The 27,454-nt window shown below is 43.4% G+C and overlaps 1 protein-coding gene across 1 annotated transcript; it reads right to left on the bottom strand.

The window, feature by feature from the left end:
• Positions 1-2,270: 2,270 nt before the first annotated feature.
• LOC146198171 (uncharacterized) lies at positions 2,271-27,441 on the bottom strand. The gene is made up of 8 exons (XM_084593526.1): positions 27,309-27,441; positions 20,340-20,549; positions 19,927-19,995; positions 15,559-15,643; positions 15,064-15,164; positions 9,372-9,442; positions 6,671-6,729; positions 2,271-2,651 (listed from the first exon to the last, which is right to left on the bottom strand). The coding sequence occupies exons 1-8, from the start codon at positions 27,327-27,329 to the stop codon at positions 2,569-2,571; spliced, it is 699 nt and encodes a 232-aa protein (XP_084449652.1). The 5' UTR covers positions 27,330-27,441; the 3' UTR covers positions 2,271-2,568.
• Between the last annotated feature and the right edge of the window lie 13 nt (positions 27,442-27,454).

The following is a 27,454-nucleotide window of genomic DNA, read 5'->3' as shown; positions in this document are numbered from 1 at the left end:
AAGACTAGCATGGCGCATGAACGACAAAACATAGACCCTTTTAACCACATCAAGAAAAGCTCTTTTTGCACAATGTGCCTTGCCGCTGTCGGTGTACTTGCAAGGATGCCCACCCACAAACTCAGTCAACGTGGACGGCCGGCTTCCATGTGTGTTATCACGCATGAGTGCAAGGTGAAACGTACGGGCAGGCACATAAGAGATTAGCCTTCACAAAAACTCTACATGACGACCTTACACTCTTGCCACTATTTCACTCACACGCATGCTTCAATGGGCCACATCTCTCCTTTCTACATGCGCCCACCGGCGTCATACTGCTGTCAATGACGGCAACGGTTTTGGTACCTTGTGAGTGGCTTCAACAAATGCCAATGGCTTTTTTTGATCAGTGGGGCTCACAAAGCTCTTGCTGTGAAATAGATTTGGCAGAAACACCTAAAACTGCTTATATACATGAATGCAAAAGCATAACAGTCCTGGGAGAAATGTTTTTGAGGGAAATTTTCGACATGTACTAATGTTCTTTCTACTGGTGTTGTATTCGGTGTGTTTGTGTATTCGATGCAGACTGCCATTTTTCATGTGGCATATGTACAAATGAGAACGAATGGAATCCCTGTAACGAGCTGGCCTCCAATTTGACTATAACTGCGGGCAACCTTCTGTGGCTCTGCAGCATAGACAAGAAAGGGAAGGAAATGGGCTTTTGTTTAGTTTTGGTTTGGTTTTGGGGTTTAACGCCCCACATTGACTCAGGCTATGAGAGACGCATAGTGGAGGGCTCCGGATATTTCGACTACCTGGGGTTCTAATTTGCACTGACATCACACAGCAATCGAGCACCCAGCTTTTTGCTTCCATCGAAAAGCAGCCGCCAAGGCCGGAATTCAATCTTGCATCCTTGGGCCCAGCAGTCGAGCACCCTAACCACTGCTCCACCCCAGCGGGGCAAAACGGGCTTTTGTCTTCGCCTCATACGGAGTAGATTGCCTCATTCTGGCGACTCCACGCCGCTTCTCCAAACCCCCTTCACCTCACGCATCTCTACCGAAGCAATACATACACTCTGTGGCACAGTAACAAATCTGTGGCCTTACCTTTCCTGCCTAGCCTTTGCCGCAGGTCCACAGAAACCTAAGTGTAAAGAGAAATTGTATGACACCATCTGGAATGCTGTACAACGAACGGTTGCGGCACAACTTTGATACAAAAGCTGGCAAAACAGGCGCCAAATGGAGGCCAGCTAGCGGTGAGCATATATAGACTTAGGCATGTTTAGGACTGTCCAAAGTGGTAGTGCCCTCTGCCACTATTGTGTCTGTGTTATCAGATTATGACGTTGCAGCTTTTGCATCATATGGACGCTCTATGACATATCTTTAAGACCATCTCTCTGGCACGAACAATGGTGGGCAATGCCACAGGTATTTTTCGTAATGGGATAAGGAATGCTTTTGCATGTATACAATGCTGCTATGCAAGAGCACACCTCCACAAGATGACTTCCATGCAGCTTCGCAAACTACAGCGGAGAAGCTACATTGTGGAAGCGCATGTTCCTGCGGTGAAGCTACCTTGCTGGTACAGAAAAGGCAGGGCACCATAGCACCTGCGCTGCCTGCTGCAGAGATCCGAGATGGTCAGACCTGAACACAGGCTTTGCATAGAAAATGTTCGGCCAGATATTCAAGGATAATTTCAGTATTTCAAGAATACAAAGGTACAATTTTCAAGGACTCCTAGAGTCACTTTATACTTATTATGCTTTTTTTTTTTTTTTTTTTAAAGGCAAGTTCTTCAGCTTCAGTGCATTGCTTATAAAACTACCTACTGACTTTCTGCTTGTGACTTGGTGCTGTATCCTCCAGATCACATGCAGGCCCTGTGGACGATTCTTTGCCTAGAGAAAACAAAGTTTTCAATAACATAGCCGTTTCCGGATGTTACTGACTAGCCAAGAAATATGCTTCAAGCTTTCCTAGTGACTTTCCACTGCAGACTCAACATATTGTTGTCACACCAATCATCATCTGGCACAACGTCCAATTTGCTCTGTGCAGATAGCTCAGTTCTGCTTTTGCCCACCCACCACGATCCACATGTTCAAACCCGCAGGCTGAAACCTGTATTTTCCACCAAACACAGCAGCAAAACCAGAGGCACGTTAAACTCCATAAACCAAATCAAACCAACTACTCATCCAAAGAACTGTGACAGACGCAACTGCCAGAAAATTACCAGCAGAAAGCAGGACAAGCTTACAAACATGGTAATTACAAAAGTCTTCATTTCAAGACACATAAATGGAATAAAAAGATTTTCAATGACACACACAAAAAAATAAAAAGAACAGGACTTAGAACAACAATATCCGCATACGTGTGCACACACACCAACCCCAATATCTTTGTTGCATGACCCCATTTGAAAACTTGTTCTCAAGTGACTAGGAATATTCAGGAGGTACCAGATGCCCATGGAATTTTTGAGTAAATCACACAGAAAGAAGGTTTACATCTCTGGAGGAGGCACTGGTGGCATCCTGGTCATCACCTGCAGTGCATCTTAACTTGTTTTCGACTTGGCCTCATCTTGTGGAACATCACCCGATCCACCAGGAACTTTCTTCTCTTCCTTCTCAGAGCACACTGTTGGAAGAGAGACAGTGTGGTAAAAATATGAGTGAAGACCCTCTAGGCCAATCAAAGTGTGGCAGTAACAGGCAGTTGCAACAAAAAAGCCAAAGGTCTTCATGTCCACCAAGCAACTGAAAGTAGCAATAAATGTCTCAGATTGTCCCTGCTGAGACTGCTGTCAATTGCTTAGGGTGGAACTTTCTCATGAATACCTATACACTGCTCGCAAAATCTTTATTTCTGTTCTCGTCATAAAGTGTCAAAGCTTTTTAATGCTTTAACTGGGCCAAATGGCAGATTGTACTTGAGCCTCTTCACAGGTGTACAAAAGTTACGATTGTATGTGGTCAATCAAAGAGAAAAGGATGTCATACAATGCATACAATGTGATACACACCCATTACCGTTAAAATACGGACATGCACCTATACATCATAAAGCCTCCTACTGGACTAACAGAAAGGTATGTCAATCAAATGTATGCCACTCAGGACTGAAAATTGGCATCCATTTCTTTCCGATGATGGTTTAGCCATTTATCTGACTTTAACTGCAAGCAAGCTGGACTTCAGGGTGAAGCCAGAGGCCACCATAGCGAGAAGGCTTGGCACAAAACAGCTAGAACAAGTCCCCCCAAAAGGAGACTATGAAATAATGCTGATGACAAAAGAGACAAAAGATTCGAACGCTGAGAGCACTATCAGAAGCAAACTTGCTTCTCATAGTGCAAGTTTGAGAACTCATAGTGAGCTCTCCCATGGGCTGTAGCCCATGGGAGAGCTTTTCAGTCATGGGACAGTTGAGCTTCTGAGACACTTGAGGTGGCTCACAGCAAGCACAGCAAAAAGTGCACGGCCCTTGCCCTCTGTCTTAACCTTTTCTTTTTGTTAGTTTTTTTTTTTTTTTTTTTTTTTTGCACTGCTTTTACATAATCACCACTTCTGCAGCTTTGCTTTTAAGTAACCTTGACACAAAGGGCAGAGACAATGTACACAACTTTTTTTTTTTTTTTTTTTCGCACCGCGCTTCTTGTTTATGATTTCATTTGTTATGAACTTTCAGAATAACCCACTGATGCTAAATCTTTGTGAATGCGGTAATACAAGTACAGGCGCTAACTAAAGTAGATGAAGCACGCTGCTATCTTCTGACATTTTTTATGCACTTCTAATTAAAACTGGCAGCTGCAGTATTTTCAGGCTGGTAGTGGAAGCTAGTAAGCTTTCTCATGGGCAAATACGATTTTGTCATGTCACATAGGAAAGGAAGGATTGCAATTAAAATGAACTACCATGCTCCATTTACATATGTCCGCATAACTGTGCATGGTGTAGAATCAACCCTGAACGAGTGTGACACGAAGTGAGGTGCCAGCATGTGCAAAAAACATTATGCAAGATGGATGGTTCGTGTCAAGGAAAGTTAAAACTATGAAAACTAGATAAGGACAGAACAGAAAAGAAACTGTGCCTATGGTGTCACTGCACCAGCCTGTGGGACTCCGCGGTACCTCTTAGTGTTTCAAACCGCGCACGCTTTTGACTAGTATTTGTAATGGTGCTTGCCTGGGCAGCACAGGTGTGCATGAGCGAGCTATCAATCATGGAATACTGCACATTATCTGTGCAGAATGAGGGTAGATAAGGGAGTTGGAAGCGAGGCTCAAGGCTTCTGCCAGGCGGGAACCCGGCACAGGGCAGTCAGACAGCGAAGCCGTGGAGAGAAAATCCCCGCTGGCTTTAAGTAACCATAGAGAGCCGATACCCATGGGAAATTGTTGCCTGCGACGTAGTAGGTCCCTATCCTAGATCGGTGAAAGGAAATCGGTACTTGTTAGCAGTCGCAGGTCATTTCTCAAAATGGATAGAGTTATACCTGCTGTGTAAACTCGACTCAAAGGTAGTCTGGGATAAGTTACTAAAAACATTCACCCATTTCGGCTTTCCAGCAAGGCTTATCACTGACAAATGCAACATATTTCACGGGCAGAATATTTGATGACGCCTGCAAAGGTATAGCACACAGCATAAATAGACTACGCCCTCCCACCCTCAGGCCAACATCACAGAGCGACCGAAACCAGACTGCGATTCCTGTGTGCAGGAGATAGCCTTCGCCACAAGGACTATGGTAAACTGGTCAACTAAGTTTACGCCAGTGACTGTTCTCCTCAGTCTCGAGCTCCAGTTTCCTATTCAGCATGCCTTTGCATCTGCCTCTGAATTAAAGGCTGCCAGTTATTCCAAGTTCACCTAGGATCTTTTCAGTAATCTCGCCGAAATCCTAAAGGAAGCCAGGCAAAATTTGGACCTTGCCTGCCTAGAAGGGCAGGCGTACTCTGATGTTCAAGGTTAGGGATAAAGTACTACACCGCACGCACCCACTAAGTGATGCAGCAAATGGGTTTGCCGCCTCTCTTGCTCGTAGGTGGATTGCCCTTTTCATGGTAAATAAAGCGCCCATTGCAGCTTGCTTACATACTTCGTCATGTGCAGGTTGGTCAAGAAACCGGACCAGTCAAAGTCGCTGACCTCAGAAAATACCACAACAGAAAGAAAATATGAAGAGGTACTCTGTCTACCAGATGTGAGCCACCTTGACCATCTTCTGAGTGGAATTTTCCCAGCCCGGCAGATGGCTTCAAGCGGGCACCCCGTCGACAGCACCAATACAGTTTTTGTACTCTGCACCCTCACTTTGGCTGCGTTACATTGCGTGCAGTGTGTGTTGTTTTGCAGAGCTAAAGCCCTACTCCCATACTGACTTATTCTTGGTATTGAGTTGTCGCGAGTCTTGACCACTTGTTTGCAGTGCTGTAGCACTCGGTGTTGTTTCTTTTCTGAGTGCTTTTTCGCTCATCCAGAATAAACCAGAGTTTTTAAGATAGACTGGATTTGTCACTCGTCAGGCGATACCATGGCTCGCAGACCTGTTTTCTAGAAGGCTGGGCTTTCAAGCCGTAGTCACCAATAAGGAGGCTTACAGTTGTGATAAACCACTCTCACAGTGGCATGCTGCAAGCACACAAAAAGGGCGTGAAGAAGGGACAGAATGCAAGCAACATAAGTGAAGGTTGTCCAACGAGCAAGCGTGCTACAGGTGGTGCGGATGCGTAATTATGTTCTCTCAACGGTAGGGTCCCACAATTACTTTCTCCTCACTGGTTGTCTCTCAGCGAGTTAAATGGCGATTGTTGCTGAGGGGTGTCTCTTAACGCAAACTAAAGGTAAAATAAACTCACTGAAGGCAGGAACTGATTATGGTGAAGGTAATTGCATAGTGTAACCATTGTCATACCGTCACCTCCTGGCTATGTTCATGGCTGGTTTTTCGACTGTTAAGAAGCAAATGCATCACATAATGCAACCTAAAGGGGAACGAACATCAAGAAAGATGTTGGCAATTTATGTTAATCTTGTGAATTGTAAAAAAAAAAATTGAGATAAATTTCACTCATGGGAGTCGAAAAAATGTTTTGAGTGCTGAGAAAAGCAGTATTAATCCACTGTGCCACAAAAGCGACGGCAATGGCGGACTTTAAATGTGCTCTTATTCGTTTTGAGAATATTTCCACTATTTGTCGCTAGGTGACGCAGCTCGGAGAACCCTACCGCTGAGAGAATGGAATCAAGCGAGGTGGACACTAATGCAGTTTGCTAAGGGGTAATGGGTTTAAATGCCCATAAGACAAAAGGAGGCTGCACCTTGACAGGTGCCACACAAATTTATCAAAAAAGCACTTCAGATTTCCAGAACTACCAGTCTTGAACTTAGAACTTATTTCAGGCATGCTAATGAGGAACAATAGTGTCACAGTGTCAGGACCACTCACACATCTTTCAGAGAATTGTACTGGGCTAGTGCTAGGATGTATGAATTTAATTTGTGCGACAGTGGAAATCGTTCACAGGAGAAAGTTTACCCAACTGAACCCCCACAGTAATTTAAGACTGGCTGCTTCAAACTATGGTAAGCATTAAAAAGAGTCACAGCTAACACAGCAGACATGACAGTCTGTTGTGGACACATACTTCCAAAGATGTCCAATGGTGGCTCCAACAGGCTTTTTCGTTGAGTCTGTAGTGTGTTCCTGTTTTAAAGAAAGAAATACAAATAGGTAAGCATGTATACCATAAGGTGGCTAAAAATATATAAAAAAAAAAAAAATAAAACACAATAGAAGCACAGATACATAAAACCATGCTATGCCAGTGCTGCATATGTTTGTTTGTTTGCTTATTTACTTATTCATGTCATTTCTAAAGTCCTTCAAAGGGAGGATATTACATGGGAGATCATCATAATAGTAATAAATGTGGCCCATTTTGGAATGAACAAGTTAAATGGGGAAAAATACCCACAGATAATTTAAACATGCTATTAAAAAAAAAAATAAAAATACCACAGTAAGAATTTTCTCCTTTATTCATTGATGATGCAAGAAGAAATGGATGCACAAACACTGCTATCCATTGTCACAGTGAGTAACTAATATGCAGTCTCACTAATGTATATTTAATTATGGGGTATACTTCTGCATACTAGAGAACAAGTCACCTAACTAAAACAGAAACATGTCACAATCAAAGAAAGCAACTTGCATACTAAAGCTGACATACAGCTGAGCCTCACGAGAAGCAAGTTGGCCACTGAGTGACTTCTTGCATATCTGCAAATGTTCCACAGCTGTTAAGTGCCTTTAATGAGTGGTCACTCATACAGGCATACAGGGGTACACTAGCGTACAGGGGTATGAAAAATGAAATGACAGGAGACAGTTTTCAAAACATGTTAATTTGCTTACTCCTATCGAATACAGTCTGCATACATCATATTGTTTCTGTCCTCAAAGTTTCTAGGCAGAAAAAAATCTCGAAGCTTTTGTTTTGTCTGTTCTGCTATTTCAACAAAAGCAAACCTACCCAGTAAAACCATCTTGTCAACAAGAGAGATCAGTTCCTACGTAACAGGGGTCTTGGCGATGCATCAGCATGCTGCTCAATTCAAATTTTTGCTTGCTTTGATGAGCACTGAGATATTTGAGCCTCCCCAGTAGAAAGCGGGGCCCATATTCAGAGTTTGCACTGTTATAGAAGTGTCACTATCTCACGTGACCTCAAGTCATCTGATTGGTGGAAATGAAGGAACATGATGCTGACGCCTCTTCCGGTTCAGTGGTGGCAGCATCATGTTCCGGCGTTTTCACCAATCAGATGACTCGAGGTCACTTGAGATAGCGACACTTCCTATCAAGATGCAAACTCAGAATACAGGCCCTGGAGGGGGCAGTGACTTCTTTACCCAAGGTTTCCTACCTAAAGTAACTGGTGGGGGGCGCTACTGGTACGAGAAGGCCTGCAACCCGCAACAGCAAATCTGTACACTGGCATTCTGCTCGGGCATCGACAAGCACCTGGACAGTTCACTGTCCTCGTTTTGACAAGGAAGTGTGTTCCGTTGGCGTTTCACTCAAACGCTGCAGTAGTGGCGAACAGCCCTTGCATGCAATGGGTAGATTTATGGGTTACTCTTGGAGAGGCTGGTCTAATTTAGATCATGCATTTATTGGAACTTTTGCATCCAAAAATAGGGTTTAGAATCATTTTCCTCTGTAAAATTTCCATCGTGGGGGTTGGTGTAACTGTACTCTATAGCCCCTCCATCAGTAATGTGTTCCTTGGTGAGCCACAGGTGTACTAAAACCACAATATACAGTGTGATAGCCTGAGAAGGTCAAAGGAGCTAAAGGCCATCTTAACCGGGCATCACTTAACTAGATAATTTGCTCTGATAGCAAAGCAGTGCTCTCTTTGACACAACAGCATGTGTTGAGAAAAAGGGAAGGCAACTGTGAGAAGCATCTGTGTAAAACTTGTGCGAAAGCTACCCGATATATTTTAGCAACGAAGTCCACACTGCAGTTGGAAGTGTGAGGGTCAAGCTGAGGTGGCAGTAAAGCGGAACTGTTGGCACACAGCAGGAATTACAACCAAAACCTGTTCGTTGATAGCGCATCTGGCATAGCAGAATAAATGCCCCAAATACTTTGCATTGTCAACAGCAGGCAAGATGGCACTGCCAAGACTGATCTACGAAAGCAAATGAACTTAAGTTGTACTACTGCCTCAGCACATGATCACAACAATCACCATCGCTTGCACAGTGTGCCATGCATCAAAAAGACTAGAGCAGAGTTCAGCTATCATGTGCTTATTGTACTGCCGATGTCAACAATATGGCGACTCCCGAAGGTAACTGCCACTCGACTAGAAAAGGATTTCTCATAGGACTAAAAAATCACCATTAAATGCGCTGCTCGACTATACGCTAAGCTATCGCCTTGTACTGCACGGCTTTGCAGTGCAGACACATAAGTGTTGCCAGGAAGTGCACATGAAAAGAACTGAGAGAAAAGTAGGTGTGCAAAGCCTAGATGGCATTTCTGCATAATTACAGAAAAAAAAAAAAAACACAGGTACAGTCACTACTTGGCTTGAATTTGTCCAGCATGCTATAGGATGTACTCGTTGATTACACTCAGCTCAGTGGAGCATGTATGCTGTTGTGCGTAGGAATTCTGCACCAGCCTAGTTGACAGAGCTCACCTTTGCCTTCGAGAGCCCTCACAAAAGCAAAGAAGACTGGGGTGAGTGGAAGTAGGGTTTTGACAGATGCTTCAAGATAACGTGCCCTGCAGGGCTTGGTACAGGAAATGTCAGACAAGTTACTTACCTGTGAAAACGGGCAAAGAAGTAACAAACTGCTGATGCTGCCATTACAACAAGCGTCATCCAGAGAGGATTCTGAAACCAACATCCCCTCCCTTGTTAGCAATACAGTACACAATAGTCAAGAAACTGTAGTAATATCAAATTAGCTGCATATACACGCGCAAGAACACGAAGCATCAAATTCATTAGCAAATACATATATGAAGCAGTAATTCTGCCTCAGCCACTAAATGACGTCACAGACCTGAACGCTTGGCATGCTCCACAAGTTTGTTCATGATGTAATGCGTTAGACTAAGTGATACCAATGTATATGTCTGATTAAATATATAGTTCTTTGGCAGTTACAAAGAGGTCACCAAAACATCAAGGTAAATGAGATTTGGCCGTCGACAGAGAGGAAAGTATGCAGCCTGCATAAGCTGGTTCCCAAGATTTCTGGAATTAAGATTTATTCCCCGGAATTGTTTCTGTGAAGGAGAAAATAGTTAACCCATACCGACTATTCAAGTTTGGGTGTAAAGCAAAGGTGTTTGCACGTGCCTTTGCATGCATTCATTTTACAGCTTGCGTCTTGCACCCTCTGACTTCAATGTGTGCCACCCACTGAAGGATGGGTGGCACACAGCCTCGAGATCGAGCAGAGTCGCCACCTTGCGGCCAGCGGCAAGCCCTACTCAGTGTGGATGCATGTCCGAGTCGTGTGCCACCCAGCAGTGCTTACTTGCACGCGTGTGGCGTGTGCCAGCGTGTTTTTTGTTTCGCGGTTCTGGTGCACTTTTGCCTACCTATCTGCCTCTTCAAAAAAAAAAAAAAAAAAAATGTGAACAGGCTACCATCCCACGCTAAAAAACAAAACATGCTTCAACATATCGAGTATGTTATGCTGGATAACATTAGTCGGCCTTCGGTGCTTGATATTCTTTGACGCGTGGTGTCTCTAACGAAGCAATGCTGTCATTAGGCACCGCTTCAAAGGAAAACAGGTCGCTGCCGTTACAACTATGCAAATGCTCAGAAATCGTCCATTCCCGTTTCAGTTTGGAATACCACAGCTACTGAAGCCTGCGACCGCAGGCTGCCAAATGCAGAATGCAGTTTGAACAAGCCATTTTTCTGTATGCGCGACCGAGTTGTACCTTCCTTTATTTTCTATTAAACTTCCGTCGTAGTGTTAGTGGTAGGGCGCTTGACTGCTGAACGTGTCGAAAGGCGCTCCTTTGTTGTGGGAATCGACTGCACATTAAACAATCCCAGGTGGTCAAAGACACTACACAGCCCAGCCCTGCACCATCCGTCATAGCCGATGTCGCTTTGGTGCGTTAACTTTTTATTTATTATTATTATTTTTTTTTTTGCCTTTAAAGGCTTCTGCGCATCCGTAACAGAGACAGTGAGCAAATTTTGCTTTAGAGAAGTGCTGGAACATTTGAGAAACCTATCTTCCCAGCACCTAATTGTTACACTGCATATTACATAACACACCTAGTTTAAGGGGAGATGCGGGTCGAAAAACGCGGGTTTTTTCGAAAATGACTGATTTTTTGTTTTTACTTGTTTTGTCAAGTTTAGTATCTCTACTTTCATGAAAATAAAAATCAAAGCTGAGTTTAAACAGGAAATGGGCTGAAATTACGTTTAAAGAGCACACGGTGGCAGTTAAATGACCGAAAGTATGCTATCTTCGAGCGTCCCGCGGTCGGCATAGCGCAGTTGATCGCCGTTTCGGATCACGTGAGGAGATCAGCCAAGCCGCATTCTCCCAATCACCACAGTTGCCCGGCGTCTAAAACGCAAGCAATAATAAAAAAAAAGCATGCCTACGTCGCGTTTTTCGAGCACTGCGACTGGTTTTTAAATCACGTGGTACGAATCAAGCCTCGCCATTGGCCGCCGCGTGCGCGCATGTGGCGAAGCCCACTTGCTGGCTCCATGCTACGTCGAGGTGCGTTTCCGAGTGACGATCGTTCGGCAACTTTATCTTCGTCATGGATGAAGCACAATTGAACCAGTGCAGTCGCCGAGGAGTGAAATACCGTTCTGTTCACAAATATAGAGGACGTCGGCGAAATCGAAAGAGAAGGCTCGTCCAGTGACAACTCGACCTGTGGCAGTTAGGCCTAGTGGAACCGACGCCGATCCCTCCAGCGTTTCAGATGCCTCCGAGGAATTTGAAGCGGCGTTAGATTGTGTGAGTGCCTCGGAAAAAAAGATTGGGCATTTCTAAGGTGAGGAAATAGCCTGCGATAAGGCGTCATCTGTAGTTACTGACTTGGCAGCGGTGAACGTTCTTGTGGGCGGCGCGATTTGCCCAAGCCAGCGTTCAGGACTTCCAGTATTCGGGAATCGGCCGCAAAGCGCAGACTCGCTTCGTTTCTTGAACTACTCTGTGAGAACTCCGCCTGCCCGCAATGTGTGCTTTCCCCAGCATACTGATTGCGGCGAGTTATGGCGTGCAGGGATGCGAGCAAGGATGCGAGCAGAGATTGACAGCGGGAGCTCGGATGAAAGCTTCGCCGTCAACGTCAAAGCTGCTGTGGCGGCCTGTTTTATAGGAACTGGATATGAGCAGCTAATGCGATTTTCCTCAATTATTGGACTCCAGAAGCCAATGCATCATAGCTTGGCACACCCAGAGAAATAACAATGCAGAAACAAATGTCCTTGAAGCTGACTGCGGAAGCGAACGCAAATCGCCGCACACTGAAGAAAAAAAGCACATGTCGAAGTCCACTCGCAAAGGTCATGAGAGAGCGACATATGCTGCAGGAAGTTTCTAGTGCCAGTGGCTGCTTTATGGACAATTTTCCTCTTGTGTTCCAAAGTTTGATAGGAATTGAAGCCCTCTTTTTTAAATAAACATGCAATTTTAACTTCAAATGCATTTTTCTCAAAATGCAATTTTGGGCAATTTTTAGCATTTGCCCTTCATGGTTTTGGTACTTCTGATGCTCATATCTGAATGAAATTTTGCACACATTTTCTCTGAGGTGTGAGGAGTGCCGTTATCTCTTTCAAGAATAAATGCTGATCAAATATTTACAAAAAAAAATTACCACATGGTGGTGTCTTGACAATGTAGACTTGCCAGGTTCAAATTTTTCACGTCATTAGCATACTTTATATGTACTTTATTATTAGTTTTTGGCACTCTACAGTTTATATGGATCAAAATGAGCCATCAACGATGTGTGTTTATGGAAGTTTAGTATGACGAAGAAGGGGGGCAAAAGAGTGTATATTTTACACATTGTCACTGAACAGAACAAAAACTATGCAACTTACAATAAAACTAATTGCAGATTTGAAATCAGCATAAAAAACTGAATTATTAACCAGAGTTTCATAGCTCTAAGTCAAATATTAAAGAAAAAGTGTCTTCGAGTAGCATCTCCCCTTAATGTACTTCACTGGTAGCCCATTAAAATCCCTTTTTGTCTAAGTGCTACTGCTGTGTCCTGAACATACTTGTTCCTGAGAAGGGCAGTAAACTAGCCTAACACGGACCTAACTATCCGTGTTTAGTTCGGAAATAAATACATCTTTATAGTCGCAAAATAAAATGAACTCCATTTCTTTCGGGACAGTTTTATACCTGGCACCTGATTTGCAAGTAACTCTAATCTTGCTTCGCATGAGGTTGGGTTACTGCTCAGTAATTACAGTGATAAACAAATCTTCAGCATCTCAAAATTCCTTGCCAGAACATGACAGTGCCCACGTGCTGTTTTTTACGATGCCTTCGCTGCGACTGACTCATAGCTTGTGCCCTTTAACTTTATTGAAAATCAATCGCTGATAGTCCTAAATTTTTTCAAGTGTGTAAAATGTCTCTAACACAGTGAAATTTATTGCCATTGTAAAAAAAGTCATTACACCATTTATCAAATCCCGCACATCAAAAATACCTTATACAAATTTCCTGTCTCAGGAAATTTTTTAGTCATTCTCTGATACTGGCCGCAAGAAGCATTCGCCTCGTTGTGAGTTTAATAAACTCAATCAACTCAGCGCTCTACATGCGAACAGTCAGCTTTTCTATACAGTGTCGGTGTAATCTCGTTTTGAGGGAATACTTGTGCCTGGTTGTCTAGCCAGAGTTCATACGCACTCAGTCTATGGTAATTTGCTGGCAGAACGCTGTTAGTGCTACATTTAACCTGCTTAATCCTCGAGTCAAGTACAATATAATGAACCAGGCTGTGTCTCGATTCATCTAAAGTACTGCAGGTCAGAGCATGAACCCTGCATCTGTGTCAGCTTGACACTAAATTTGTCTGTCTGGACATGCTCAGACTGTTGAAAAGGAGACAAGAAAAACAAAGCTGTCATTAGGCAAGTGGTACTTAACAAATATATCAGGCCCATGAGCGTGGTACAATGCAATAAGTGTACAAAATGATTCCAGAAACTCTAAATGACCGGTGGCTGCTTGACTTGTTTTCCAAAAATCCGTGCTTTTTTTCCACACCATTGGCCAAATCCACGAATTTTTTTCAGCAATATTGGAATACTAGACAGTAAATCACTAATGTATTGCAGAAACCATGCTTTCTTGGCCAACAAACCCACCGTAAACTTGGAAGCAGACCTAAGCCGCGCGCGTTTCTGTGAGCGCTGCCGGCTGCCGATCCACACTATTGAAGCGGCGGTGGCACCACCTCTAGGTCGATCTCGAAGCGAATTATGGGGAATGTACTGATGAAGCAAGAGACAGGCTGACAACCAGGCCTGTAGAGTGGTACCATGAATATAAGGGCTCCACCAATTAGGCGGCAGAAGGTCATGCCTGTGCCTGAACAGGCATTATGGTGAAAAATAAGCTTTTGTAGCCAAATAATTAGGGAACAATATTGTCAAGTTGTGGTGATAATGCCGTTGACACAAAAGAACAGACAGGTGCAGTAGCACTAAAACCAACTCTTTACTGGGCTGACTTGCGCCTGCGAAAAAACTATGTGACTCGGCAGTGGAAAAAGCAGAAAGCGTGCTTGCTGGCCGTCGAACTATGGCTTGGTTTGGTTTACGAGGTTTAACATCCCAAAGAGACTCAGGCTATGAGAGACGCCGTAATGGAGGGCTCCGGAACATGCACTGACATCGCAAAAGCAGCAGCTGAGGTAGGGATTCGATCCCGCATCCTTGGGAACAGTAGTCAAGTGCCCTAACCACTGCGCCACCCTGGTCGTTGAACTATGAATGGCCATTGCACTCAACAGTGCTCAATTTAAAATCTGCGAAGAAACATCTAGCTAAGACGAAAAAGGTGACTAGCACAACCTGGAACGTAGTGGAAACAAACATGAGTGGCTGGAACCACCAGAGATACTCTCAGCGCATCTTTCATAACAATAAAAATGACAAAGCCGCATCTCGGCCACACTGAGCATAAATAAAAAAATCAAAATATCTTCTTCGTGGTACGTGCAAAGTGATAAGGCCACACCACAGTGGCTGCCAGCAGCAACAAATAAAGATTCCAAGGGTTCATGGCAATATAGGGCATTTAAGCCCAGAACAAAAATCCTGTTTTGAGGAAAAAACTTATTGAATAACCCTCGCAATTGCTTTTCTTTTGCGTACACGATGCTTGTAAACAGCAACAAATGAATTCTGTGTACTGACAATGGTAAACAAAGTTAAGTAAATGCAGAAAACTCCATGAAAAAGAAGAGCACAGGAGTTTTTCTTACCACCAAGAGAGGCTCCTCTCTGATTCCAACGTCAAACACAATGAGGAGCACACCCAAAACAAAGCCTGTAGCAGCTCCAACCCACGGGATTTGGTTGTCCACTGCACAATGAACAAAGAATAAGCATTTAAATTAATTTAATTAAATCAGAAATAAAAGAAAATGCTTACAGCATCTGAAATTTATGCACTTCATACTAAGAAGCAATTAAAATTTTTGTGTACAATTTTTGCCTTTCTAATCCAAGAAATCAAGTCAGAGTCCTGAATCCTGAACACTGCTTCAGCTCTTCGCTCATGCAAAGCAAGCAGCACATCAATCTGCATCAGCAAAGGCTGCAGACAACGGTGTTTTCTTCTTGGTGGCACTTTTAAACGCCAGCCAGTTACACCACATTCAAGAATGCATACATTAAGTTGCTAATGGTTACTTGCTGTAATAAAACTGCCAATTAAATTTTATGAAGTAACTGGTTCTATGAGTGGGCCATATCACCTCTGATCTGACGTTCCAACTCTCGCTTTGCTTTTCTCAGCTGCTCCAACACCTTGGGTTCGTCAGCACCAAATTGTAGTGATTTCTGCAAGGGAGGAACCAGGCATTCAGGTTAGCAGATAGGATAAGTGCAGACCACAAGCAGCATTATCAGACCACACAGTGCATCGCTGAAGAGATTCAGTGCAAGCTAAACACAACAAAAGTGCCAAAATAAAACAAGCCACTTATCAGATGCAGCCGAGTACTGTCAAAATAAAGCAGCTTTCAAAGCAAACAAAGCGTTCATTTGTCATAAAGTGGACAGATGAATCACCAATCAGGACTGTGCAAAAGGCCCTCAGATCCAAACAATGCACGAGGCATTTGAAAATGCTAGTAAAAAATGTTTACCCTCTGTACAAGCAGGCCAACTCTTTACATATTGCACTGAAGCAAAATAAAACAGCTTAATAACCATTAGGCCTACTTGGACTCTTGATCACAGGTGGTACATGTTGATAACAAAGTCAGCAATGCCATCCTTTTTTTAATGCCATGAATAAGACTGAAAGCTAAATATTTCGACAGATTTGCCTGTCTGGTTGGGTTGATAACTAAATAAAACTTGAAATTTCTCCAACCAACACTTTTATTTGTTTCGGAGCCGGCTCGGCTCCTTCTTCAGGGGTGCATGACGCGGGGCCGCGTGCAGCTAAAAGTAAAGGAATGGTCGAGGGGGAGAAGAAGGGGGGGGGGGGGGGGAGAATGGGGAGGGGGTGAGATGTGTGTGAAAGGAATGAGAAGGAAGGAGGGGGGTTTAGACGAGTGAGGGTGCCGCAGGTGCAGGTGTGCTCGCTGGCGACTTTTTTCTTTTCTTCTGTGAAGTGGCCAGGAGAGAGCGAAGACCTTGCAAGTGTACAGCAGGGAGGTTGCCTATTGTCCGGTTGATGTTATTTGCGGTCGACTGTATGTGCCATGACTCGAGGAGGCGTCTTTTGCGGTAATTGGTCTCGGTCTCCAAGATGAACGTTTCTTCGAAATTTATTCTGTGGTCGGAATCTTCTGAATGTTCAGCTACGGGGTTGCGTTCTCTTGAAAAATTTCGTACATCGTTCTTGTGTTGCCGAATTCTTTCTTTTAGGATTTTTGTTTCGCCAATGTAGCTAGCATCACAGTCGGCGCAGGGAATTTTGTAGACAATGCCTTGGGCTCTTTCTCTTGGTGGTTGATCTTTGGGGAACCGTAGCAGGCTCCCCAAAGTGTTTGAAGGCTTGTGCGCCACTCGAATTCCCTCTTTTCTTAGAATACGGGCGATGGTTTCGCTGGCGCCTCGGACATAGGGGACAGTGACATCTCAAAAGTACGTCACTGTCCCCTATGTCCGAGGCGCCAGCGAAACCATCGACCGTATTCTAAGAAAAGAGGGAATTCGAGTGGCGCACAAGCCTTCAAACACTTTGGGGAGCCTGCTACGGTTCCCCAAAGATCGACCACCAAGAGAAAGAGCCCAAGGCATTGTCTACAAAATTCCCTGCGCCGACTGTGATGCTAGCTACATTGGCGAAACAAAAAACCTAAAAGAAAGAATTCGGCAACACAAGAAAGATTGTACGAAATTTTTCAAGAGAACGCAACCCCGTAGCTGAACATTCAGAAGATTCCGACCACAGAATAAATTTCGAAGAAACGTTCATCTTGGAGACCGAGACCAATTACCGCAAAAGACGCCTCCTCGAGTCATGGCACATACAGTCGACCGCAAATAACATCAACCGGACAATAGGCAACCTCCCTGCTGTACACTTGCAAGGTCTTCGCTCTCTCCTGGCCACTTCACAGAAGAAAAGAAAAAAGTCGCCAGCGAGCACACCTGCACCTGCGGCACCCTCACTCGTCTAAACCCCCCTCCTTCCTTCTCATTCCTTTCACACACATCTCACCCCCTCCCCATTCCCCCCCCCCCCCCCCCCCCCCTTCTTCTCCCCCTCGACCATTCCTTTACTTATAGCTGCACGCAGCCCCGCGTCATGCACCCCTGAAGAAGGAGCCGAGCCGGCTCCGAAACAAATAAAAGTGTTGGTTGGAGAAATTTCAAGTTTTATTTTATCATGAATAAGACTGTGCAATAAAAAGCCACTATAACAGTATTCAGATATTACCATTATTACTAGCACTAATATGACATTCTAACTACAAAAATCATGAATCTCTGCAGCGTAAAAGTGTTTTCCTTTAACCATTTTAGGGTTGGCTTCCCCATATTGAGCCTGTAGTATCAGTCACACATTCAAATAAAAAATTATGAACTAAACTTTGCTTTTACTTAGTTGTATCCAATAACTTGCTATTCTTAAGCATTAGGATGGCCACAATGGTTTAAGATCTTGAAAACAAAAGCACAAACAGCTGATGAACAACTGAAGAACTGAATCAACAAGCATAGACTAAAATTTGAGGATTTCGTAAGAAAATTTAGGCTTTTCATTGAAGTGCTTTGGTGCAGGCTTAAGTAAAAAAGTTCACTCAGAGCAGAAATTTGTACTCCCCCCCACCCCCCCCCCCCCCAAATAAACCTGCCTGATAACTATAAGTGGAAAACCTGGGTATCTAAAAGCACACAGTAGGTAAAACAGGGCACTCACATTTATAACACACAAGTCAAGGACAAAAAAAGGAAAGAAAAAAAAAAAAAACTGGTTGCATGCCTAGTGAAAGTGTGCACTTCCTTGTTTTTACATGGCCACAGCTGCATTCCCTCCAACTTCAGTAACAGTGCTAGGGGCCAGCCTATAAGTTATACAAGGTGCCCTGCAATCCTGGCCATTCAACTGCTACAAACTTCTGGACACATTTTTTGCCCCACACTTCTTTTGATGGTAATAGGATTTTATATAGGCATAGCTGACTAACTTCACCCTGGTACGGTCGCTGACATGTGTCAAAAAGTAAATGAAGGTAAGAGAAAAAGTGTAAACGAGGATAGGATGCTCGCAAAGCCTTAGCCGGGTCTGATGTCCTGTGGCAGCCATGTCATACCGAGCCACAAAGAAGAGTGACACAGACCTTTGCTGGCACATCAGTCATAGGTGCAGGAAGTGGTGTTCGCATTTGCCAAAAAAAAAAAAAAATGTAAGAAAAAAAAAAGAAAAGAAGAACACGGAAAGTGCCAGTTACCCAAAGCAACAGGTAAAAGCTCCATGGCAACAGCTAGATCACAGAAACGGAAGCATAGGACTCGGAAAGAACATCAAATATTGAAGCCAATGGGCAAAAAGAAAATACTGCAGTGAAAACAGAAAATGGCTCAGAAAGCAGCGGAATCTAAAGTAATGAACAAAGAGGTTGAGGATGGGAGCATGAAATTCTGGGAAAAGCCAGTTCTGAAAAGGAGCCAGCAAAGAAAGTATGTGGCGAAGCAGCAGCAACAGGTGGCAGAAGCTGGGATCTAATAAGCTCTAAAGGCTTAACAAGAATGACATGTAAAGCAGTTAGAGCAGCAATATGAACAGTCTGAGTATTTGTTTTTGTCTTATTAGGACACAGGTCCCTTAATCATTTTTTTATTTGTTTCTGCCATCATTCCATTTATTGAAGACAGTACCAACAATCATTTTGCCAGTGCTAATGAATGTACATCTCACTACTGTATTATTGGCATGTGAAAAAGTATATTCGCCAGGTACTCTCCTCAGCCTATACTAAGGTGAATGAAATACCAAGTAAATAGACGTGAGCAGCATACCTTTGGAGCCAGCAGTTACATAGTGCGTACTGCCCTGCACTAGCTACAGCAGCTACAGTAGCTGGAATCATACACAGAAGCGTTTTCGTACAGGCAAAACACAAAAAGTGCCTATGTCCTGTACTGTAGCAATGCATGAAGATTCCCAGGTGGCCTAAATCAACCCGAAGCCCTCCACTGCAGCATTCTTCATAGCCACAGACACTCAAGGTCGTTAAACCCCATATGCCATATCATGCCATACTGTATACAGGTGCCGTAATGGTACAATGTCAATAAAAAGCTTGATTCGAACCAAACCATAAAAAAAAAATTACTACAAGTAGCAACAAGTGCAGCTTTTGAACAGCAACAGAACTAGGCATAGAGGGGCACAGCATTCCCATCACCATATTATTGTTTGTTGTAATCATGTTGAAGTGCATGCAGACACAAAGCTTTATGAATTCAGTGCAAAGAGGCACCATTAACTTTACTGCAGTGCAGGAAGGCCTGAGATAATGACGCAAAATGTCATAGTTCAAGTGCAAACACAAACAAATTCTTCAAAATGAGCACATCCAATAAACTGGAGACAAACATAGATGCCCCCTGTGTTACACATAGAAAGGGCTGAAGAGCCTGCATTAGCTTTGCATGCTTACCCGAAAGGATTCCATAGCTTCTTCATAGTGCTCTGCTTTCAACTCCACTTCTGCCTTGCGGTAGTAACCCTGGATCCAAGTAGGTAATAAAGGGCACATGATAAACAATTTCAGTAATTAAGAGCTGCACGCAGAAAATTGAGAAAAAGACCTAGTGTTTACTGTTAGTCTGGTTTATCTGTGAACGTCTTCAGAAAAAAAAAAGCGTCAGCATGTGTGCATTTTATTCAGAAATGTGGCGCAACAAACACAAACACAGGAGAAGATACACAACATGTGCACGTGTGTTGTGTATCTTCTCCTGTGTTTGTGTTTGTTGCGCCACATTTCTGAATACGACGCAGCACCAACTAGCCCCTCAAGCCGTTATTTTGAGATGTGTGCATTTATAAGGTAAAAGCAAGGCAAATTACCTTGGGCCATTCTGGACTCAGCCTGATTGTTTCCTTGGCATCTTCATAGGCCAGATAATGTTGGTCCATTTTCAGGAAGGCCATCGAACGATTGCTGTACAGAAGGCTGTTCTCACGATCATTTGCGATGGCATGGGTGTAGTGCAGGATGGCTTCAGCATACTTTTCCTCCTTAACACACTGGTTGCCCTTCTCTTTGAGCTCTTCAGCCTGTATGCATGAAAGCAAACAGGATCTGAAATCTTGCCAGTGGCAGATGTCACATAAAAACCAGTCTTTAGTTACATCACAGGCCAGTCTTTCAGTGCATACAACAGACAAACTAGTGGCCTCACCCACGGAGCAGATTCCAACGGAAGGGAAAAAGGCAGTAAGGACTTGGGTGGACCGGTAAGATATACTGGTACACCAGAGTTGCTGTGACTGATGCTACAAACAGGTATTGAATATCACTAGGCAAGGCATATACACTCTTGGGAACTTTACCTGGACCTTATGAAACAGTAAAAAAAAAAAAAAAAAAAAAAAAAAAAAAAAAAAAAAAAAACAAGAAAACACATGGCAAAGCCAGAAAGTTCTGCTTTACATAAATGCAAGAGCACAAGAGGCAACAAGATTAAGGCAATCGTTTCTAGCTTTTTCAGCTGAATGATGATTGCCTTAGTCGCTTTGGGATGTTAAACCCCATAAAAACAAAACCTCTATATTTAAAGAGTAAAAGCACCTAATTTTCATGTGAGTGTTTTTAAGGCAACAGCACTACATTCTGAGGTCTAACCAGCTCACCATTCCCTGTGTCATCGAAATGGAAGATACTGCATACTCAGGCTTCGCTGTTAAGATGGGGGGCTGAGATCACAACCCAATCTTCCAAGATTCTTCGATCCCGAGTTAGGCAGGCTACTCTGAGTCCACTCAGGCACGTTTGTATGGCATGGTGAAAGTAGGGCTTTACATCTATGTCGCTTGTGGCAACTTGAGCAACATACACCACGGTCCTCCTCACAAGCGTGCCTCTAGCATGTGATAGCAAGAAAAAAGCTACAAGTCATGTACATTCACCATTTACCAAGATAAACTACGCTGAGCAATTTTTTCCTGTGGAATGATGTGCAAGACAACAGTATGCATGAGTCATAACATGGCTGTTTTATTCAGTTTCGTTTTCGGTTTGAATTCTTTATTCCCCAGGAGCGTTTATTTTGTTCGTTATATATATGCGAGTGTATGTGAATAAATGGGTTGTGTTCATTCGGGGCGGCTGGAGTCTGCTTCCATCTTCGAAAACACAATGGCCTTCAAGTATACCACTTCCATAATTGAAATTTTTTCATTCACTGCTACAGTTTCAACAACCAAACCTAACAGCAGCTCAAATCATGCAAAAACTGTGATATAATCAATGCTGTTTCGTCTTTTGTGGCTTCAACTCCTGAGCAGGCTTGCATAAGAACTGACATGAATTAAAACGCACAAAGAGGCTGTCATGTTGCAGTTTTCGTACGCCTCATGCAACCTCAAGCAGTCTAAGTCACAGCTGTAACTTGGTTGTGAAACTGAATCAGAAACAGCATGGAAGAAACATAGTCAATAAATTACCTACAACTTATTGAAACTATTCACATAGCTGATCATGCTACGTAATGTGCTGCGGGTCATTCGAAAGGACAGACTAAAATTTGGTGCCTCTACTCTTCTAAACTTGCTTTACCAGTGATGCATAAACCTAACAAGTAACCTTCAAACTGATAAAATGCTACATTTAAAAAGCAGGAAAAGTAACTTAGATTTTGCATTTATTTACCATGCATTCGGGCCTTAATGCAATGAACTCCCACTTTCTTATTCTCTCATCTAATAGCAGATTTTGTTTCATTGTCAAAGTATGGACATAAAAACAACACATATTAAAACTAAGTAGGCAAAGTACTACAGAACTGCAAGCAACCGTAACTAAGCCTAGTGGTTTCCCACAACTGTTATAAAGTACTTTAACATCCTTACATGAAAAATTATCCATGTTTATTAAAAGCCGTACAAGACAATTAAGTGCTCTTTACTTCCACAGATCTAATAGTCACCTAGAGATCCGGCAAATATAACCTTAAAATAGTGCAAGCTAGGAAATAATTTGATACCCTAACAGTCATTTCAATAAATCATTAACCAGTGGCAATCTTTATTAACCAGCTAAAAATTATTCCTAAAGAGTGGCTTCCAAGGTTTCTGAATCCTCATTACTATTTCACAGCGCAAACATATCAAAATATCTCTAGAGGGCACTTTGGACCACTAAAGTGCGATGAGGCGAAAGCTATTATAGCATGGTGGATCCTAGCCCTTCACTACGACACCTCTATCTCCCTCCTTCCTTTACGACGTGGTACATGTGTCCGCAGAAAATTGTGACAGATACTGCATCTTTTCTATCCTGTAAACCAATTTGAAATGCCGCTGATGCCTGCTATACTAACGCCTCCTAGACATCAGGGTCTGCTTCTGTTTGCTGTGTGGTGCAGCGTTCGAGAAAGTGGCAAATGAAAGGCACCAAAGGATGCCTGGCGGGGCCGGCTTTGTATATGCATGAATCACCTGGTGACGTCATGACCTGTCGTGACAGTACACCGCACGCCCCTTGTCGAACACAACCAGAATTTCATTGACCGCATTAAAGTTCACCGGCGTTCTATAATTCGTTTACAGGAAAGGAAAGGCGCAGTATCCGTCACTCGCGGAATCCCACTATCATTCTCACTGTAGACAGGGGAATTATGAAGAGCGCTTCACGATCCGGGGCGTGGCACAGTTGGTAAAGCACCGGGCTGGGGATCCAAGGGATGGAGGTTCGATTCCCAGTGGAGATAAGATTTATTTATTTTTAACTCTCGCTCTCGAAAGCGTGACACCTCTGCTGACAACTTTCTGTCGACAACGATGAGACATTAAAGGCTTTCGCCTAAATACATTCCTGCTGACAATCAGGATGCTCAAGTAACGACGAAATTGTTTCAAAAGACTGATAAAGCCACTTGCCACAGTTAAGATCAACTAAACAACTAAAAGCTTTGGCCACAGGTATAGAAACTTCATGTTTTTCCAGTCCAAATTAGAAATTACAAGAAATAGTGTGCTATTTTTCATTAGTGTGTTTATTGAAAAGCAGGCATTTTTTTTTACAAAAAACATGACACCAATGAAAAAGAAAAACCATGAATTACTGGCTTACACAAGCCATGTGCGCACAGGTAGTAGAAGATACAACTCACGAGCTCATTTTCTGATAATAGATGCAGGCCCTCCGACACATAAACCAGTGTGCTTAGAAATGTGGAAGGCTTCTATAATTTTGCAGAGCTCTGATCCATATGCCTAAGAAGGGCGGAAGTAGTAGCAAAACCAGGTGCACAACCTTACTAGGCTTCATAAACATAGAAATGCCACATTGCTCTCATGTTACTTAAAGCATGACCAATAACAATTAGTTGACAACACTGATAATGGTCAATATACACTACATATATGGACTCTTCTTATGGCTATGCAGCATGAGGAATAAATACAGTGGTGGGCTGCTACAAAAAGGGCACAACCAGCGTCACCATTACATTATGCATAAATATGACTACACATCTATGCCAATATATGCTTATGGAGTCCATTAAGAAGCTTAGTCAGAACCTATATCAAACTTTGTTGCTTGGGTTTCAACTTAAAAGTCAACTGTCACTTGGAGTTTGGCACTTTATTTATCCATTCGCGACGGTAGTAATGATATTATGTCTCTAAATACACTGCATTATGAAGTCTCAGTCCAGTTCAGTTCAGTCGTTCAGCCGTTCAGTCGTGTCCGACTCTTCGTGACCCTATGGACCATATTACGCCACGCTTTCCGGTCTCTCACTATCTTCCTAACATCACATAACTTCATCTCCAGTGCCTCGAGGATGCCATCTAACCATCGAATTCGCTGCCTACCCCTTTTCCGGTGAGCCTCAACCTTTCCCAACATCAAATCTTTCTCCAGCGACTCCTCTCGTCTCATCAGATGACCAAAGTAGCTGAGCTTTAACTTTAGAATTTGACCCTCCAATGAGCAGTCAGGGTTTATGGTCGACAATATCGACCGATTTGATCTTCTGGCAGTCCAAGGAACTCTCAAGAGTCTCCGCCAGCACCGCAATTCAAACGATCAATTCTTCGGTGGTCAGCCTTCGTCACAGTCCAACTCTCGCATCAACACATCACAACTGGAAAGACCATAGCACAAGTTATACGGATGTTGGTTGGCAGTGTAATGTCTTTGCTCTTTACTAGGCGGTCAAGGCTAGCCATGGCTCTCTTTCCCAGAAGCAGGCGTCTCCTAATTTCATGGCTGCAGTCTCCTTCCGGGGTAATCTTGGAGCCCAAGAAGAGAAAATCTGTCACAGCTTCCACTTCTTGTCCCTTGATGCTCCAGGACTTGATAGGGCAAGACACCATGATCTTTGTCTTTTTAATGTTCAGTTTAAGCCCAAACTTCTCACTCTCTTCTTGTACGCGCATCAGAAGTCTCTTGAGTTCCATTTCACTTTCTGCCATTAAAGTGGTACCATCCGCATATCCCCGGTTGTTGATACGTTTCCCAGCAATCTTCACTCCAGCTGAAGACTCGTCCAGACCAGCCTTCCTCATGATGCACTCAGCATATAGGTTAAATAGGCAGGGCGACAGTATGCAGCCTTGTCTCACTCCTTTCTCAATCGGAAACCAATCAGTAAGACCTTGCCCAGTTCTGACTGTGGCTTCTTGCCCTTCATACAGGTTCTTGAGGAGACAGATGAGGTGAATTGGAACTCCCATTTCTTGGAGAGCTTGCACAGATGAGGTGAATTGGAACTCCCATCTCTTGGAGAGCTTGCCACAATCTGCTATGATCTACGCAGTCAAAAGCTTTCGCATAATCAATAAAGCAGAAGTAGATGGGTTTCTGGAACTCTCTTGCTTTTTCCATGATCCAGCGAAGGTTGGCAATCTGGTCTTTAGTTCCTCTGCCCTTGCGAAACCCGGCTTGCGCACTGTCTTTCTTTGGAATGGGGATGTAAACTGACCTTCTCCAATCCTGTGGCCACTGCAGGGTTGTCCAAATTTGCTGACACAATGTATACAAAACGTTAACAGCATCAACATGGTTGAGGTTTTGAAGCAACTCAGCTGGAATGCCATCAATTCTGCTAGCTTTGTTCTTAGCAAGACTGGCTAAGGCCCATTCAACTTCACTCTTCAGGATGCCCGGCTCGAGATCAGTAATCACAACTGTTTTATGTTGGGTTTGCACATCCGGGTCCTTCTTGTACAGTTCTTCTGTGTATTCCTGCCACCTCTTCATTATCTCCGAGGCTTCAGTGAGGTTCCTACCTCATTTGTCCTTTATCACGCCCAGCTTATCACAGAAGTTTCCTTTGATATCTTTGATTGTCTTATAAAGAGCTCTTGTGTTCTTCAATTGGCTGTTGTCCTCAACTGCTTGGCACTGTATGTTCAGGAAGGATCTCTTCTTGCTATTTCCTGAAAATCCGCATTGAGAACCTTGTATCTTTCTCTTTCCCCCATAACTTTTGCCATCCTCCTTTTCTCAGCTATTTGCAAAGCCTATTCAGATAACCAGCTTGCTTTCTTGCATTTCTTTTGCTTTTGAACTACCTTAGTAGCAACTTCTTGTATTATATCACGAACATCAGTCCACATCTCTTCGGGCTCCCTGTCTTCTAGATCTAATTCTTGAAATCGATTCCTCACTTCCACAGCATATTCTGATGGAATTTGATCCAGATCATACCTGAAAGGCCTTCTAGTTTTCTGCGTTTTCCTCAATCGAAGCTTAAATTTGGCAACAAGAAGCCGATGATCGGTGCCACAATCGGCCCCAGGCCTTGTTTTTACTGCTTGTATAGCGCTTCTCCATCTCAGCCGGCAAAGAATATAATCAATGTGATTCCTGTATATACCCTCCGGTATTATATGAGTATTCGATATGGTCAGGTTGTCTTCTTGACAAAACTCGATTAGCCTCTGCCCAGCTTCATTTAGCTCACCAAGTCTACAATATCTCAATTTCCAGGGGTGTGGCCAGGCCGTAATATTAAACTGGCTGCCTGGAATGCATTCATGCACCTAGGTGCTTGCGCAGCCTTGGAATGTGTTTGCAAATACCTGCATAAAACGACTAACATGGCATATGACAACATACATAGCTTACCCCAACACTGCTGGCTATCAAGACAGCTTACATTGTTAAAACATGGCATGCCACAGTAGAGTTGTATGCCAGCCTGGCCATCATAATCACTTTTTTTTTTTTAAGCTGCCGTTATTCCTTACTCTGTGCGTTCATCTCACCATATAAATCGAAGAAACAATACTACGCTTACTGACAGTTGAAATGCAAAGCTAGCCCATAAATTAATGGGTCAAACGCACTCAAAATTTGCAATCGTTGCACATAGCAAACAGCAGCAAGCATTTAAAAGGGAACATTTGAAAGTGCAGAAATCAAGATGTATTATTGTTAAAGAAAAAAAAAACAAAAAAAGAAAAAAGGATCTCTCCGGCTTTTTAGAGATTCAACTGACATGAAATGCAAGTGGCGGCAAAGAGTGTTCGCGAAACATTCGACCAAGTCGCGCCCTACCGCTGGCCCGATATGCATGAGCATCCACATGGTCTACATATGTGATGTGTATTACAAAAGCTAACGAATTCCGCTCATTAATATACACAGGTAGAAAAACGGCCCGCGAAGATTTTTGCGAGCTCACGAGAGCCTAGAGCGTTTGCCAGGCAAGATAAAGCGCAGTCAACCCTTATGGTTAGCAGATAACGATTATTAGCATGCTACGAAATACAAGAATCTATGGCAACATTATTAAGTAGTATAACGGAAACTTCGGGGACACGGCTACAGCAAAATGAAAATGCAAACGATTCGCGCACCTTACTAGGAGATTCCTTCATCGTGCTGCTATGGATGCTGCGCAAGAATTGACTACGACTTGGATCGTCTTCTTCTGGCAGCCGGTAGCTGGCCTGGCCCTCTGCTCGCCGACTGGTACAAGCAGAGAATAAAATTACGACCTTGT

Source organism: Amblyomma maculatum, chromosome 2 (genome assembly GCF_055883805.1).
Source record: "Amblyomma maculatum isolate TAMU_Amacu chromosome 2, ASM5588380v1, whole genome shotgun sequence".
NCBI lineage: Eukaryota > Metazoa > Arthropoda > Arachnida > Ixodida > Ixodidae > Amblyomma > Amblyomma maculatum.
This window is presented reverse-complemented; position numbering and strand designations above follow the sequence as displayed.